Raw genomic sequence first — 16,452 nt, 5'->3', positions numbered from 1 at the left:
TAAAAATACGTATGAATTCTTAGAGAATTTTCTAAAACAATTTTTTTTTTAATTTGATTTAGATTTTGAAAACGTTTTTAAAAAGTGATAGCAAAGCAAAGATATGAGTAAAGACAGTATTTATAATTTTAATTTTAAGAAACAAAAATTTAAAATAATAAAAAAAATTTACCAAAATGGTAACCCTTTAAAAGTAATCAATCCAAAGGGACGTTTTTCAAGTATAGAGACAAAAATAAAAAAAAATTGAACCAAAATGAATAAAAGTTGAAATTAGAGAAACCAAAATAGTATGTAAACCTAATATTTATTTAAAGATCTAGATTTGAAACATGTAGATGTTATTATCGAGTACAGATTATTTTCGCCAACTTGAATATGCATCATACATTTGCCTTAAAAGATGCAAAATCTTTCACAAATACTTTGGATATACTTTTTTTATGTGTCTTATAATCTATGTCAGTCTCATTAGAAAATAATAGGGCTTAGCTAGACTAAGCGAGATTGCCATGTCTAAGACCATTAACATTAATTCCCCAGTTGCCAAGAAATGGCCGGGCATGTCTTTATCAACTAAATCAAGCCTCTGCCCCCACATTTGTTGAGTTATTTTTTTCACAACTAATTTTATCGTTGGAATTCCAATCACCACCTCACATCAATGTAAGCCAAGTTTTTCAAATAACTCTTATTTTCTCATTGAAAATGGCTATACACGAGAGTAGATTTTAAGTTGATGAAAACTCAGTTCTATCTTTTTTTTTTCAAATTATAAAAGAGTAGGACGAGGAATCAAACCATCGACTTTAAGAATGGTAATACATGTCTTATCTACTGAAGTATGTTCGGATTGGCAACTAAATTCTACTCGATAACTATATTTACAATGAGTTTATCATTTTTATCAATAACGTCACGTTTCTATGGCATCATTTCATTTCTCTACTTTCTTTCTACACTTAATGAAATATCAAAATCAAAGGACAATAATTCTCTATAACTTATATCTTTATTAGCATATTAACTACAATCAGTCTGCTTTTCAATCCAAGAGCATCAAAAAAATCTATTGTTTGATGCTCTTTATAATGTAATAGACACCATAGAATTTTGACACCTCCACTTTTTTGCGTTATAATCATAATCTATCGTTTATCATAAAGACAATTTCACGAAACAACGATAATTTTAAACTATAAAACTTTAGTCAAAAAATATTTTTTGTCCATGTAATTTCTTTGGAGTAACAATTCAATCCGTAAACTTTAGTTTGTAACGATTTAATTATTATAGCAACAATGTAATCCATAAACTTTATTATATAACAATTTAGTTCTATTAATTTAAAATTTGTAAGAGGTTAGTCTCTACTATTTAAAATGTTATCAAAATTAAGTATTGATTTTTATAATGTAACGATACAATTTTGGTCCCTCATTATTGATCTACATATAACCCCGTTAAATCTTAACAATATTTTTCACATTAGCGACTAAATCATAACAAAATTATTACATACTAAAATTCAAGAACCAAATAGTATAATTACAAACTTGAAAAAACAAAGACTTGATTGTTATAAACTAAAATTCAGAAGCTAAATCATCGAAGATATATCCAAACGTTCCAAAACGACGTCGATGTAAAAGAAAAAAAAAAGGCAAACTTGTTTTAAAACTAAATAATAATCGTATGTGGTTATATATTTGAAATGAGAAGACTAGGCCGGTGGTAAAGATAATATTCAGAGGCGCAGGCAAAAGATAATGAAATTATTAGCCACACTAGTTGATGCACCTTCATTGGCAAACTACAACACAGCAGCAGGAAAAGGCCATAAAGTAACACAATCAGGCACACATGTTTTACACTTAATTCCCCATTATACCCCCCCAAAACTAAGGAAATGGAGAAGTAACAAGTTGCCTGGGCGCACTGAATAGGTCATTTCCTGCAAAAGGAGAGGTCCAATCCCGCAAACCACCTGAAGATGACATATCTTTAACGCCTCCCCCACCCCCCTGCATCCCAAGTTCACACAGCCTCATCCCGGAACCATTCCTCAATGACGAAGAAAGACCCGGAGACAACTCGCTCGATCGGGTTGCTGACGGGCTATGCAGAGTCCAATCTATTCTGTTGTAATCGCAATACGGCATCAACCCGCCGATGTTCCAGTCCATCTGTGACAACAACCCAGATGTTTGTGCTGTGCCCTGGCTGTGGCTGTGGCTGTGGAGGGTGGAATTTGATCCATAAGAAGATGGGACTGCGAATGAAGATACATTTCCCCCACCAGTTTTCCACAAACTCTGCGGTTCGGAAGGGAATGCGTGCGATGAAGACGCGTTCTCTTTCGTCCACGGTATATCGAGCCCTGCTGATGATAGCATTTCAACTGGACCAGCCATGAATTGTGGTTGATTATGGACAGCCGTCTGCTGATGGTAGATCTGCTCTAACCTTCTGTTTTCTGCACCGAGGCTCGCCCTGCTATGATTGTGCAGCAATTTGTCACTTGAAATGATGTTTTTAATGGCTGGAGCATTGTTTGAATACCATGAAGTAGTTCCAGGAAGCATGGGGCTGGAGAAAGAGTTCTGCAATCCATTTATGGATTGGGGCTGCTGCATAAAAACTACTGGCTCTACTGGCTGCTCCTGTATCTCTCGCCGCAGACTGATTGCTTCGTTTTTCAAAACACCAATTTGAGCCCCTGCCTTTACATATGGATGATGAACTACTGGCAACGGTGGCGTTGAAGTCGACGAAGAAAGGCCTGATCCTACAGCAGGCCATCTCTTCTCCCCTCCCCTCAGCAGCCTTGGTTGATCTGTCGTCTTCAAAGACTGCTGTACGCTTCTGTTGCCAGCTTCTAACCATGCTGGCACTGTCATAGCAGCACTATTACGGCTAAATTCTCGTTCATTTTTGCTCGACTGCATTGTAAGGACGGAAGCAGACCCAGACATTTCTTGAGCTCTTGGTATACTCTTTGTTTCAACTACTTCATGATTCGACTGATTGACAGGTTCCTTCTGCTTTTGTTCTCTTAGAATACCTTCCGCCTTATCAAGATCACCTCCACAAGCAACTACAGCTCTTTCTACCTCTTTCTTTGAGCATTTGTACCGTGCTTCAAGAGCCGAGATATGAGCAAGCTCATTGCCAATATCAATCTTCAAGTTGCCCCCACTTGTAATACTAGCAGCATCCTTGTTCCGAGCTTCTTCCTCATTTCCTTCAAAGAGCCAGGAGACTGATTCCTCTAGCTTGCCCTCGTTTAACATTAGTGCCATGGTAGCTCTTTCAGAAGAGAACCCCATGGCGACCAGTTGCTGAGAAAGAGCTTCAAGCTTTCTAGACATTAGATAACCTTTGCATCGCTCGTGCAACTCCTGAGCCCGTTTCTCTTTCTGTCTCTGGTGTTTCTTCTCATTCTTTAGACGAATCTTCTCCCGCTTGTCATGGTCACATCCAGGTGTTCTCTCCTGCTGGGTCGAAGAATCGGCTGCCTTCTCTTTTGGATCCTCTGACTCACCCGAGCAGCTACCGTTGTTGGAAGACAGATCAAAATCAGATACTGTACCACGTGGACTGCTAGAGTGGTCATCTGTATCTTCCATATTCTGGAAGTGACCGTTGTCAGAGTGCAGTGAAGAAGCAGCTAGTGATGATGATATTTCAACTGTATGAACCACTTCATCAACTGGATTGTGAGCGGTCGTAGCCGGACTCCTGTTTGTATTTTTAGAAGCAGAGTTTTTTGAAGCCTTCGGCTGTTTCTTCGCAGCTGCCCTAGCAGAGGGCTTATCCTTGGAGGCGGACTTGGATTTTGACACCGGCATCTTCCAAGATTATGTAACTGTTGATAAAAGAAAGTCGGAATCAATCATTCAGCCAACGATAATGTAAAAATACCAAAAAGAAACAAGTTACAACATACATTAAATCTTTGCCATGTATACGATAACATTTGCAAATCGGTTGTATAAAAAAGACAAATAAAGACCATTCTCATATCATTTTCAAATTGATTGAATAAGAAGAATCACAAATATTTCAATACAGCAAGGAAACCAATCATATCACAACTGAAGTAATGATATTAGAGCATGTCACTGTATATGAGAAATAAAATCATCACTTACTTCAGATATAGTACTTTGGATACATATAACACAAAATTAATAACAACGGCGCAATAGCATTACAAGAAAAGTAATGATAGAAGACTGGCATCTTTCTTTCGATCTAAAACCATTTCCCTCTTTTTTCACTGTGAAAGATTTCGTGAAAACGCAATCAAGAACTTTCAGCATTTTTCGAAAAAGAGGAAATGAGACAAAAAAAAACATTTGAATAGGGAGAGAGACTCACAAACTATTATGAACTCATGGAGCAAAACTCAGAAAAAGAAATTTCAATGAAGACAAAAAGAGGATGAACTCCAAAACTTATAACTGTTGCATTAAATGTAACAAAACTCGATGAGTTGCAAATTCTACATATAAGAGAACAAATGGTTATTTACGAATCCTGCATGTTATTGATTTAATGAAATCCTCGTTTCCTCTCAAAAAATAAAAGGCATCCATCTAAGAAACTCAAATATTTTCTTTACATCCAACATCTAGGAAATTTTTTAAAGTTTTTCTTTCTAAAGAGAAGTGGAATATCAAATGGGCACCCACTTCTTAAAATTGGAGTCATACCAAATTATCATTTTCCCAAACATTTAACGAATCATTAATTGATCTGCGATGTTAGAATGTTGAAATTGTACTCTGACAACCAATATAACATCAAATTATAATATGTTTTATGTAGGAACAAGTAGCAAAAAAATTGAAAGCGCTTATGGATTTGCCACGAAAAACCAACTTCAAATTCAAAACATTGAAAAGAAGAATGCAGAAACCAGAAATGAAGAGGAAAAAAGCCCGAATCAAGAAGAAGAAGAAAACAAAATGCATGAAATTCGCGCGAAAACATAAAAGCGGAGAAACTGAGGGTCTCATTTCAAACGCAGGCCCGAATTTACTTGAAACAACAAGAATCAAGATGGAATCAAAATCATTTCCCACCAAAACAGAACCCCTCACGATAGATCCAGAAATCAAAAACAATTATCCAAAACCTCAAACATTCAAACCTAACAAAGAAATAAAAAACAACCCAAACCCAACTAAGAGATCTCTCGAAATCTTCAAACAAACAAAAGGAAACCCCATAAATTGCTCAGATTCAACAACATCCGGAGAAGATCGGCAAGAAAAAACGTCAAAAAACAGCATCAGGATCACAGGAAAAACGCAGGATTGAAAGAGAGATCAAACAACAGATCTGAAAACTGACCGGTGGAGAGAAATCCGAGGAGGAAGAGGGAGGAGGAGGAGGATGAGAGATCGAAAAATGATGATGACGACAACCGCGATGAGGTCGCCTTCGTTGTCCTTTCTCTCTGTTTTTAAGCCTCTCGCCCTTTCTTTGTCCCTTTCTGTTTTGTTTCCTCTCGTTTACTGTTTTCACGTTCTCTGTCTCTCTCTCTTCTTCTTCTTTTTTTTTTCTTCTCTCTCTTCTTTTTTTATTTTCTTATTTTTTCTTTGAATTATAAATAAATAAATAATTAAATAACAGAATTCTTTGGGTCAGTTTCGTACACGTGTGAGACCGAAGGTGGCGTCTGGATTTAAATGTCGGTTTGACATTTTTTTATTTTTAAATTAATTAAAATTAATTTTGGGTGAATTGTTTAACTTTTTTGGAGAGATTCATTTCTTTTTTTTATATGTTTTTTTCCTAAAATTTTGGGAGATTTTACCCATGCTCTTGTATGTTGTTTCCTTAAAAGCCTATGATATGATACATAAAAATCATTTCTTATAAATTTACTATGGGAGTAAAATTTATTGTAAGTATTTTCACTGAATCTTAATCCATATCCTTTAAAATTAATAATAACTTAGTCTTCAAATTTATGTAATAATTTCGTTTATATAACCTAAATAACAATTTAGTCCATACCATATTAAACATTATTTGTTTTAATATATATATATATATATAATCTATTAAATCTTTACAATATTTTAAGGTAGGGACAAAATGAGTTTTAAACAACTAAATTATTACCAATTTAAAAATATGACTAAATTGTTACCGACAAAAAATTAATTACTAAATTGTTAACCATTAAATCTAAAATAATTATATTAATAAAAGTAGTATTTTCCACTAATAATTGAACATAAAAGGGATTTAGTTTTACATGTCTTGGCTAGTAGGAAGTTGGTTGATTCCATGCATGAATTTTTTTTTTTTAATTCCTTTTGAAATTTTTGACTCAATCCTTGTATTTAAGAAATTATAAAGGCTAAATTATAACAAACAAAAGTTGGATGAAAATATTTAAGATATAAAATTTAGAGCCTTAACTATGATAGCTCTTATGATTAAAGAGCACGATTTATAACAAATTACTTCATCAACTCATAGAATTGTTAAAATTAAAAGATTGAAAGTATAATTGTAATCCATGATCAAAATATCCATATTCATAAAAGCTTAAATCAGATAAAATACCAGTACCAATAATTATTTATGAAAAATTATAAAAATAGAGCTAGTCGGGCCTTAATTCAGACTAGACTCTATACTTATCGTAACAAATATTAAAATTAACAACTAAACAATTTAAGTTTTTATTTTCAATATTTACTTAATATTTTATAGATATAATGTAATAGTAATGTGTCAATAAAAATACAGACTTATAGCTAAATATTTTATATATAAAAAAAAAAGTTATGTAAAGTTTGAGACAACTGACAACCTTTGAAAAAAAGTTAAGGGCAGTTATTGCATTAAAAAAAAGAATAAATCAGAATTAAAAATATAAAAATAAAGTAAAATAAAAGTTCTGGAATCTTCCGAATTCGACGGCTGTTTTAGAGGCTACGGGTTAGGGTTTAAGAATCACAGCCGACCAATCTTCCCCTTTAATCCGCCTTCGGATTTCCCCATGCAATAGCCCACCTATATTTAATATATATTTAAAATTTTAATTAAATATTTCAATTATATGAAAATATTAAATTAAATAACGTTTTAATTTTACTAGTTTAAATTAAAAAATCATTAATTATTTGAACTTTTTTAAAAAACTGCAAGTTGAACTTTCAGTCTTTTAAGTAATGGGCACATGTCACACCACTTAAATTATATGTAATTGGCGTTTTAAAGTGAGGTGTGGACAATTTACATAATAATTAGGAAACTATCATTTTTTAACTCAGAGCTAGATATGTCATTTTTTGTTGCAATCTCCACACTAGTGTTGCAGTTATTAACATTGTTGAAAAATTATCAAAAAAAGTATGGATGTAATGCCAAAAGAATTATAAGATTTCAACAAATGTAGTAAAGTTAGACGATTGATCCATGATAAGTCAAAATACACAAACTAATCCAGATACATGAATATCAAAAAGATAAAAATAATAAATGAATTATAAAAGATAAAAATAATAAATGAATTATAAAATAATACGAAAGTTGATGAGATTTAAACAAAAATAATATTTATAAATGTTGTTCATGGATGAAAATTTAATTTTGAACAAGTTTGATTTCACTAAATTAGTGAGTTTTAGAGTTTTTTATATTATTTTTTGCAAAAATTAGTGAGTGAGCTAATAGAAATTAAATTGATGATGAAAATTGTCGTTTAGAGTTCAGCACAACACTTTTTTACTCCAATAATTAATATTAAAAAAACAAATGAAGCTTTTGATGAACTCATCCCAATTGATTAAAAAATATTGAGAATAGACCAATTCATTTATAAAAAATACCGACACCTTCATCACACTAAAATGTGTACTAATTTTTTCTACACTTGCTATACCAATTTCTATTTTATTTGTTGATTTTTTAGACAAAAAAAGGAAAAAAAAAAACTTTAAAACTTGGTCACAAGGTTGAAGTCAGATTCCGTTACAAGTTATTGCCACCACACAAGAAAATATATAGTTAACGAATATAAATTTAATATTATCTCTCCAACGTGCGCTCATGATTTAACAACTTAAGTAGCATTTACACTATTGTACAAAGTTAATTTTGCCTTTAGAAACCCTATTTAATGGGTCAAATCAACGTCTGGCTGCTTGAGTTACAAGACACATGATTGAGCTCCCCGACTTTAAACTTTGAATTTCATCGAATCGAACTGAACCCTAAAGTAAAGAGTAGTAAAATTAATTATTCATCGCAAGCACAGTAGAAAATTACCTAGGAACCAATCAATATAAATCACACAAAATTTTCAACCAACGAGAAACTCAACAAGTCACGATATTATCCAAACTCAACTCCAAAATTGAATAGGCAAAAAACCTACTACCAATAAAAATAGCAGTCTAACCATAAATATGCTTATGCCTCACAAAGCTTAAAATAAATTAAAACTCAATCAAGTGAGCGTGATAACTTTCCTGTTTAGATAAGTTCGAGATTCAACTAGATGAAATTAAAGAATAAAGTTGACTCGTTCAACAATTTATTGGAGTAAACAACAAACTTTGGAAAAGTTGACTCATTCACAAGAAGGTTTTTTGTAATTACAGTTTGTTCTTTATCATGCAATACTGGAAAGTTGTAATTAGATAGTTTTGAAGAGAGGATTCTCTCTACCCTTTGCCTTTAGGTTGTCTTCCCCCATTTTCGAGTTTCTTGATTGATAATACACATCTTTGTTTCTTATAAAAAAAAAAAACTTTGAAAAAATACACACAAATCAGTAGAAGCTCCTACTAACTTTCCAATGTGGCATACATATAAATTTAGTTAAATCAATTTATGTATTGAACAAATACACTCATAAAAATAGTCTTACACTTGGGTAAAAAAGATCTACAACTGTTCTATTTCTCATTCATCATGAAGGAAAAAGCATCACACATGCATAATATGCTACAAAGCCGTTCAACAACCAAACCATTTTTGCATGTTTTTATTCTCTCTTTTTTATTTTTTATTTTTTTTGTTCTAAAAAGAGCTCCATAAAAAAGAAAAAAAAGGGTTTACTGTACAAAGGAAGAACTTTCAAAGTCACGTTTCTTCCATTTTTCCAAAGCAAACTAAAAGAAAATTGTGTACCAACTTACATACAAGTATATCATTTTTAAGTAGTTGTTAAGACAAACTGAAGAGTATCATACAGGAACAATTTTCCACAAGATATAGATGAAGATACTAACAAAATTTGCATGCATAAATGGCAGTAAAACGTTGAGCAGTGAGATTTATCATTTAGAATTAAATGAAGAGAAAACAAGTGCATTAGTTTTTACCTTGATTTTCACTCTCACAAGAGTTACAAACTTCTGTAATACATCTGAAGTGAAGTAGCTCAAAGCATGGAGAAGGAACAAAATTGGCTATCGGTGGCATGATTCAGTCAATGAGGACTGCTGCTTCCTGTTGACACATAAATCAGTTGCAGGCTATGCCAATAAATTAAATTAACACACTACTTTTTTTTTTTTCTACTAACGCATCCAGCAAAAGAGAATAAACAGAAAATTCTATAAAAAGACCAGACAAATTTGGACAAATAACAGGTGGATGGCAAACTGTTCATCAGATACAAGACATGAAAATATTTCTGTTCTCTTAATTATCAACGATGGTTCCTGCTTTGCATCACAGAAAAAAATCAGACAGAAAAAGAACAAACAAAACGTACTATTGGTTTCAAATTAAGTAAATGTTACTTCTCAAAAAAAAAAAAGGTAAATGTTACTTGTAGAACAGTAAAATGCTCTATTGAAAAGTCCAAAATCGGCAGACGGTTATAATTTCACATGAAACTTATTTCATATAAATAACATATTTATATGTTGCAGTCCAACGGAGTAAAAAATATATATAAATTATGTTCTTGTGCTACCGAATCCCCTTTTCAAGAGAATTAGGCAATATTTGACTGCTCTAGTTGTTTAAATGAAATCAACTGCATGGTGATTCATACATATCGGTAAACATCGTTTGAATATTACTTTTTTGTTTCCCCAAAGAGAGGAATCGATCTATCATGTTTATTGAAGATTACGATAATGATTGCCAATAGTCTACGGAAGCTAAAACACTAATTACAAGTACAGATGCAACAAAATCCTCACCATTCTAAAGCTTCCATCGCCTGAGAAGCAGCCAGCTTAGAAAGTCGAAATATTCCATCAAAATTTCGTTGGTCCATAAACTCCTTGTTAAATATTGCATCAGATAAAACAACCGAAGATGCTCCTTGTCTGATATAATCCCCTATTGAGTCTACAAAGATTTAGAAGTAACAAATGAACTCAGAAGCAGATCAAGTTATATCAAACTGATGAAAATAATTTCCAAAAAAACTGACTGGCCCAGAAAACAGAAACAGTGAACCGCATGATTAAAAACAAAACAAAAGAACGCAAGGGGCAAATAGTTTTAACTTTTAGTTGAGTACCAACCAATAGTTATGCCTTGAGAAGCAACCATTGAGATATGGGGAAATGGCTTCTTGAGTGCCGATATATATTTAATACCACCTAATGCGGAAACTGGATAAACCTATTTTTCAAGATTAGAAAATCAAAATAAATCCATAGAAAAATAATAATAACAAGGCTAGAACCATATTCTGATGTCAAAATGGAACGCAAGCACAAGCAGACGAAAAATTTTATGCACTGAAGAACAAATGGGAAAAGAAATAACTTGCATCGGTTTTTCCTTCTTTATTACTCGTAATTGCATAATAATTACCATTTAAGAAATTTCCATTAGGACTTACTGTATTGAAAAGCATCAAGGGAACAAAATAAATGAAAATTAGTTTTGAGTAGTATATTTACGTTTCTTTTTAATTAAGAAATATAAATTTTATCATGTTTGTTTGAGACAAACACATAACCCTAAGAATTATGTATATATTTCTAGTTTTCCAAGGAAAATGAGGTAGTTCCTTGAAAGTTGTAATGTAAACGAGGTATACTGGTCATCTATCTAAGCGAAATAAGTGGTGAATGCAGTGATGGGAAATGACAACTGCTTATTGTTACCAACGAGCTTGCTAAACCAAACAACAAATTTACTTACTTTAACAATCTCAGCACCAGCTTCGTATGCGGTCAGTATCTGTAAAGCATATTTTCATTAAGTAAAAAGGATGAATCCTTGAGAATTTATAGGGAAAAGAGGCAAATAAATGTTATGTGATTACTTCTGTTGGGGTCATCACACCAGGTATATACAAGAATTCATCTTCAATATCATCCATTATACCCTGTTAACCAGTGAAAATAATCTGAGAGAAGAAAATATCCTCGTAGTCTCTTTTAGTTGGACTCCAGGATGAAAAATCACGACAAACAATGACGGGAAGAAAAAAGGAAAACATGAAAATAGGATAAAGAGGAATCAGCATACAATTAAAAAAGTCCACGGTGATATATAAGCAAAAAAGTAAATGTGGTATGCTCGTCATCTATCAATGCTTACCTTCACCATAGTAGGACTCATTAGAAACTTGGCTCCACCTTTTACAGCATCCTTTGCGTCCTTAATATTAAGAACTGTCCCAACCTGCAGAACATTTGCGTATCTTCATAAGAACTCAACATCATCCATCTTTTGTGAGATTGACAAGTTATATTTTTGTAAGCATTAAGAGTAAAGCTATAGTTCATCCTAATCCATCAAAGGCTCAAAAGTCAAAACCAAAGGCTACAAAAATTTTGACCTAGGTGTAGCAAGGATATATTACAAACATTAAGAAAGCATCACGCCCATAAAAAGCAAAGAAAATAATTACTCCCACTGTTTTGGTAGGATAGTCTTGCAGCAACTGCTGTAGAACCTGTTTCAATTTTTATAACAGATGAAAAAAATGAAAGAAAAATAAGATAAATTCTTAAAATTAGAAACAAGTACAATGAAAAGGAAAATATTCTCAACAACAACCTCAAAAACACCTGGTGTTGACGTAACAATCTCCAGCTGCATATTGACATGAAAAAAAAAAGGTTAGAAACCATCAATCAATACATCAAAAAAGAAAAAAATATATTTCAATAAAGTTGACATGCTCTAGCCGCTTTCTGTGGTTATTATTATTCATCATGCACTTACCATTTACAAAAGCGTCATGAGGACAATTTCTTCAATCTTTTTTTAGTTCTACTAATCATTTAGAAAACGTCAGCAATAAGAAACCATATACCAATAGAATATTTGGATGTATCACTGAATATTATTCAAACTAGTTCAAATATACGGGAACAATGAAAACTTAGAATTAAGAGCACTCACGACTGATACTCCACCATTTAGCGCAGCACAAGCAGCACTCATTGCCAGCTCTGCACTATAGTGAATTAAGAAAATAATTAAAGTCCAGACCAAGACTCTAGATACCTCTAGACAAACGATATTAAATTTCTTAACTCTAGTAAACTTCGGAAGCCCAGATATTTTGGATTAGAAAAAAACATGAAGGTGTGTTCAAGCAGCTTTTGAAGGAGGCAGGGAGTGTGGCTCACTTTGATGCCTTTCTTTGGATCCATGTCACCAACACTTTCTGTGGTCTACCTTTATCTTTCTTTACCTTTGTCTAGACTATTTATATTTCAAGTCTAATATGTTTTCTTACTTTTTAAAGAAGACATAAGCAATGAATTCCGGAAAAGAGGCGAGGTTCTACTTTTGCGAACCACCTATTCAACATCTAATGAAACAATGAAAATGTATTTTAGTATTAGGTTGGTGCTATCTGACCATTTTTTGTAATATAACCATGTAAATGGGTTTATATAGATAACAGACCTTGCTGTCAACTATCAGCTAACCAGTAAAGTTGTAAACAATAAGGAGAAAGTAATGAAGACCTTGGGGCAACCAGCTGGCCACTAAGAACTAATAGTTCGATCATGTCAAGCATAGAGTTCTAAGAGAATCCAGCACCACTACATTCTAAAATGCAGAAAGTGTTACATGAGAATGAGTTACCTGCTAGCACGAAGGCAAGCGATGACTCCAGAATTGTAAATTTTTTTCAGGGTCTTGTCTTTGGGAGATACAGAGAGCTGCCTAGAAGCGCAGAAAACTGTAAAGCGAGCACATGCAAAAGGGTTACAGTACCCTATAGCAGGCAAAGACCACATGTTGATTCTCCTAGAAACTAACATATACGTCAAATATAGTCTTCGACTCTTCTGGCTGTTTGCAGTGATTTATCCCAGCCAATCAGATATACTGATGATTATGAATGTTATGTCATCAGTCTTGGATTCACGGAAATATCTCTGGAAAAAGTTTATAATATTAACTCGAAAGGCAAAGCAATGGACGATAACATATAGTTTGAGCTTAATTTAAAAATTAAAAAAAAAAAAAAGGACCAGAGGACAAAAATTCTTCAATCCAACTTATTATATAATGTCAATGTTTCAGATCACAACTTTTTTTTCAGGGTCATGTTGGTGACTACAAACTACTGGTGAAAGCAGGTGGAAACTTACGTATTTGAATGTCTGATGCCAATTTATTACCAGTAATCATTGCAAGAGCATAATCCAGTTGTGAAATGATGAAAGCGGTTAGAGTCTCTGATGACAATCTCCTTCTTAAGTAGCCTTGAAGCTAACTTCATGAAATTATGACAATCCACACAAATTCGAATGTTTTTCATGATCCTTACAAGAGTTCCGACATGACACAAGTTACTATCATTCATTATGGAAAAAACCAAAGCCAGCTTCTCACTATGATGATATAGTTGCTCCTCCTTTTGCTCTTGCTCCACATCATGCAATGCTATGCTTGTCTCGGGCACATAACCAAGCTGTTTCAACCTCCCAATGAGTTCTTCAAGCTCATTGCATATTTCCTCCCTCTGTGGGTGACGTCGACCTCCAGATGCAAACTCATGGACTTGATTTTCTATTTCTACCCAACTTAATCCAGGTTCCTTTCTCACTCTAGACCCTTTCATTTCCATCCTAATTAAGTCTGCTTCGTAAAAGCTACCACTGAAGCAATATAAGTTTGACATTTGCACATAAGCTAAAGAATTGCTAGGATCTAACTCTTTCAATTTGTTAGATGCTAATTTCGCCAACTGTGTTGCACCATGCTTCCTACATGATCCTAGGAATGAACTCCAAACAACAAAATCAGGCTCTATAGGCATTTTACTTATAAAATATTCAGCCTCTTGAACTCGACCAACTCTACCCAAAATGTCAACCATGCAAGCATAGTGATCTAGTTGACAAACAATACCATAATACTTAATTGAATTGAAAAGGCTGGTTCCTTCTTCCACAAGCCCAGCATGGCTACAAGCTGAAAGGAGAGAAACAAATGTAGTAGAATCAGGTGGGACATCCATCTTTGAAAACAAATGCAATGCATTTTTAGCTTGCCCATGGATAGCATAGGCCTTCATCATTGTGTTCCAAGAAACCAAATCACGATACTTCATTTCCTTGAATACTTTCTTAGAGAGAGTAATTGAACCACACCTCCCATAAGCATGAATCAAGGCATTGTTAAGGACAATGTCGTCCTCAGACATAGATTTAATTAGTAGTGAATGATATGTTGAGGCATGCTTCTCGGTTAGATATCCAGCACAGGCCTTTAATACAATTGAAAAAGTATGCCCATCCGGGGTTAAGCCTTCTTGACGAAACTGACGAAATAGGGAAAGGGTTTTGCCAGGGTCATGTTCTACAAGAGCTGTCATAATGCTGGTCCACAAAACTATATCCCAATGATATCCTGCTTCAACAAAAAGCCTATAACTATCAGCAATGTCCCCTCCAAGATCTGCATAAGTTTTCACTAATGCAGTAGCTACTTCAATTTCTGAGATGAAAGCAGTTTTGAATGCTAGACAGTGTAACTCATGACAAAAGCTCAGACCCAGACCAAATTCATCCCTATTGCACAGATTTAAGGAAGACAAAGTGCTTAAAAGTGTTGCACGATCAAACCCAATTCCTTCACGATTCATTTTCATAAATAAATAGATAGCTTGGTTTCCAAGTTTCCGGAAACAAAACCCTGCAATCATCGAGTTCCATGTTATAAGGCTCGGATTTTCTATGCTCTTGAACATAGTCCAAGCATCATCGTTACTGTCATTAAAAATACCACCTTTACAGAAACTCTTGCTATACATAGTAATAAGAGCATTTGCAACGTAAACAAAGGCATCTAAAGACGTTTTCAAGGCAAACCCATGTACCTGCCGCCCACGTTCACCATCATGCTCGCCAAATGAGGTCAGCAAACTTGCAACTGTAAACTCATTTGGTCTACAGTCTACCAACATTCTAGGAAATAGAAGGAAGCACTCATCGACATGTCCATACTGAGAAAGTCCCGAGATAAGCACGGTCCAAGACACAAGGTTTCTCCTCGGCATTTCGTCAAATAATTGCCAGGCATAATCTAAGTGGCCACACTTACAGTACATGTTAATAAGATGATTGGTAACAAAGAGATCGAATGAGTCCATCAGATCCCGCGACATCATGTAACGGTGCAGTCCCATGCCTTCATGGAGGCAGCGGAGGCGCGCACAAGCATGGAAGAGATAGGCATAGGTCTGGCGGGAATGAGGCTGTCTAAAGGAGTAGAACAGTGAAAGAGCATGCCTAAGGTGGCCGCGCGTGGATATCACACGGGTGTCCCATAGATAGTCATTATCAATATCTTCTGTCCTAGAAGGCACAAAATCACTTTCTGCTGCCGACCTCCAGTATCTAAGGTGGATAGGAAAAGCCCATTTACTTGGATACAAAACCAAATTCCGTTTGGCAAGAAATGGATAATGAATTGTTGCAAGTTTCATGACATCAATGATCCTATCTACCGTTTCCGCACCAGTCAGGAATTTCAACAAACATCTAGAATGCAAAAATTCGTCATCTCAATTTTCACAAACATATCAAGCCAAACATAAAACACTAACAAACTTGCATAGAAGCACCCCAGAACCTTACTTCCATGACAAAAACAGAAAACTAGAAATTGCCCTCTAATTCGCTGCAACCCATTAGCAAAATCTTATCTCGATAAGCTACCTATGATTCTAACCCAACCAAAAACAAGGCTCTTACCCAACGTTCTTCCCTTCATTACGATCACCACATGAACACGTATTCAGGTGCAGCAGAGCAGACGAGTATGCATACATACATATATATAAATATAAATATACATATACATATACATGAATATTTTAGGAATGAACAATGAAGAAAGAAGTGTATGAAGAAATTAATTTAGTTGAGACAAGAGCGATGGCATTGATTTTTAGGAGACCTTTAGCAGATTTTTAGCAGAGTCGACGGCATTGATTGGCGAGCGCAGGCAGAGAGTGGATGGTGGACT

General features: G+C 34.2%; 3 protein-coding genes across 5 annotated transcripts; all 3 read right to left on the bottom strand.

The window, feature by feature from the left end:
* Positions 1 to 1,767: 1,767 nt before the first annotated feature.
* LOC111010066 (uncharacterized) lies at positions 1,768 to 5,563 on the bottom strand. Its single transcript, XM_022283356.2, has 2 exons — positions 5,362 to 5,563; positions 1,768 to 3,868 (listed from the first exon to the last, which is right to left on the bottom strand). The coding sequence occupies exon 2, from the start codon at positions 3,849 to 3,851 to the stop codon at positions 1,902 to 1,904; it is 1,950 nt and encodes a 649-aa protein (XP_022139048.1). The 5' UTR covers positions 3,852 to 3,868; positions 5,362 to 5,563; the 3' UTR covers positions 1,768 to 1,901.
* Positions 5,564 to 7,954: 2,391 nt separating this feature from the next.
* On the bottom strand, positions 7,955 to 13,235 carry LOC111010082 (uncharacterized). The gene is made up of 11 exons (XM_022283385.2): positions 13,057 to 13,235; positions 12,361 to 12,415; positions 12,013 to 12,048; positions 11,864 to 11,908; positions 11,551 to 11,634; positions 11,273 to 11,335; positions 11,149 to 11,187; positions 10,521 to 10,620; positions 10,191 to 10,341; positions 9,360 to 9,486; positions 7,955 to 8,243 (listed from the first exon to the last, which is right to left on the bottom strand). Exons 1-10 carry the CDS (start codon positions 13,233 to 13,235, stop codon positions 9,447 to 9,449), a joined length of 792 nt encoding a protein of 263 aa, XP_022139077.1. The 3' UTR covers positions 7,955 to 8,243; positions 9,360 to 9,446.
* On the bottom strand, positions 13,212 to 16,314 carry LOC148209284 (Tetratricopeptide repeat (TPR)-like superfamily protein). 3 transcript variants are annotated; one of them, XM_022283383.2, is made up of 3 exons: positions 16,179 to 16,314; positions 13,569 to 15,965; positions 13,212 to 13,352 (listed from the first exon to the last, which is right to left on the bottom strand). In XM_022283383.2, the coding sequence occupies exons 1-2, from the start codon at positions 16,253 to 16,255 to the stop codon at positions 13,595 to 13,597; spliced, it is 2,448 nt and encodes an 815-aa protein (XP_022139075.1). In that variant the 5' UTR covers positions 16,256 to 16,314; the 3' UTR covers positions 13,212 to 13,352; positions 13,569 to 13,594. The 3 variants fall into 3 exon arrangements, with proteins under 3 accessions (XP_022139075.1, XP_022139076.1, XP_087973765.1); XM_022283384.2 differs by lacking the exon at positions 16,179 to 16,314 and having other exon boundaries at positions 13,569 to 16,156; XM_088117639.1 differs by lacking the exon at positions 13,212 to 13,352 and having other exon boundaries at positions 13,419 to 15,965.
* Between the last annotated feature and the right edge of the window lie 138 nt (positions 16,315 to 16,452).

This window comes from Momordica charantia (genome assembly GCF_013281855.1).
Source record: "Momordica charantia cultivar OHB3-1 chromosome 9 unlocalized genomic scaffold, Mcharantia_2.0 BLBB01000009.1, whole genome shotgun sequence".
Taxonomy (NCBI): Eukaryota; Viridiplantae; Streptophyta; class Magnoliopsida; order Cucurbitales; family Cucurbitaceae; genus Momordica; species Momordica charantia.
Note: the sequence above shows the minus strand (reverse complement) of the source record. Positions and strands in the feature narration are given on the sequence as shown.

Bases quoted from the DNA above. Each gene is read 5' to 3' on its own strand.
- LOC111010066 (XM_022283356.2), bottom strand. From the start codon at position 3,851: ATGCCGGTGTCAAAATCCAAGTCCGCCTCCAAGGATAAGCCCTCTGCT.
- LOC111010082 (XM_022283385.2), bottom strand. From the start codon at position 13,235: ATGTTAGTTTCTAGGAGAATCAACATGTGGTCTTTGCCTGCTATAGGG. The intron at 12,049-12,360 runs GTGAGTGCTCTT...GTCAATATGCAG, and splicing joins TAAATGGTGGAGTATCAGTC to CTGGAGATTGTTACGTCAAC. The intron at 11,635-11,863 runs GTAATTATTTTC...AATGTTCTGCAG, and splicing joins ATCCTACCAAAACAGTGGGA to GTTGGGACAGTTCTTAATAT.
- LOC148209284 (XM_022283383.2), bottom strand. From the start codon at position 16,255: ATGTATGCATACTCGTCTGCTCTGCTGCACCTGAATACGTGTTCATGT. The intron at 15,966-16,178 runs GTAAGAGCCTTG...TTTGCATTCTAG, and splicing joins AATGAAGGGAAGAACGTTGG to ATGTTTGTTGAAATTCCTGA.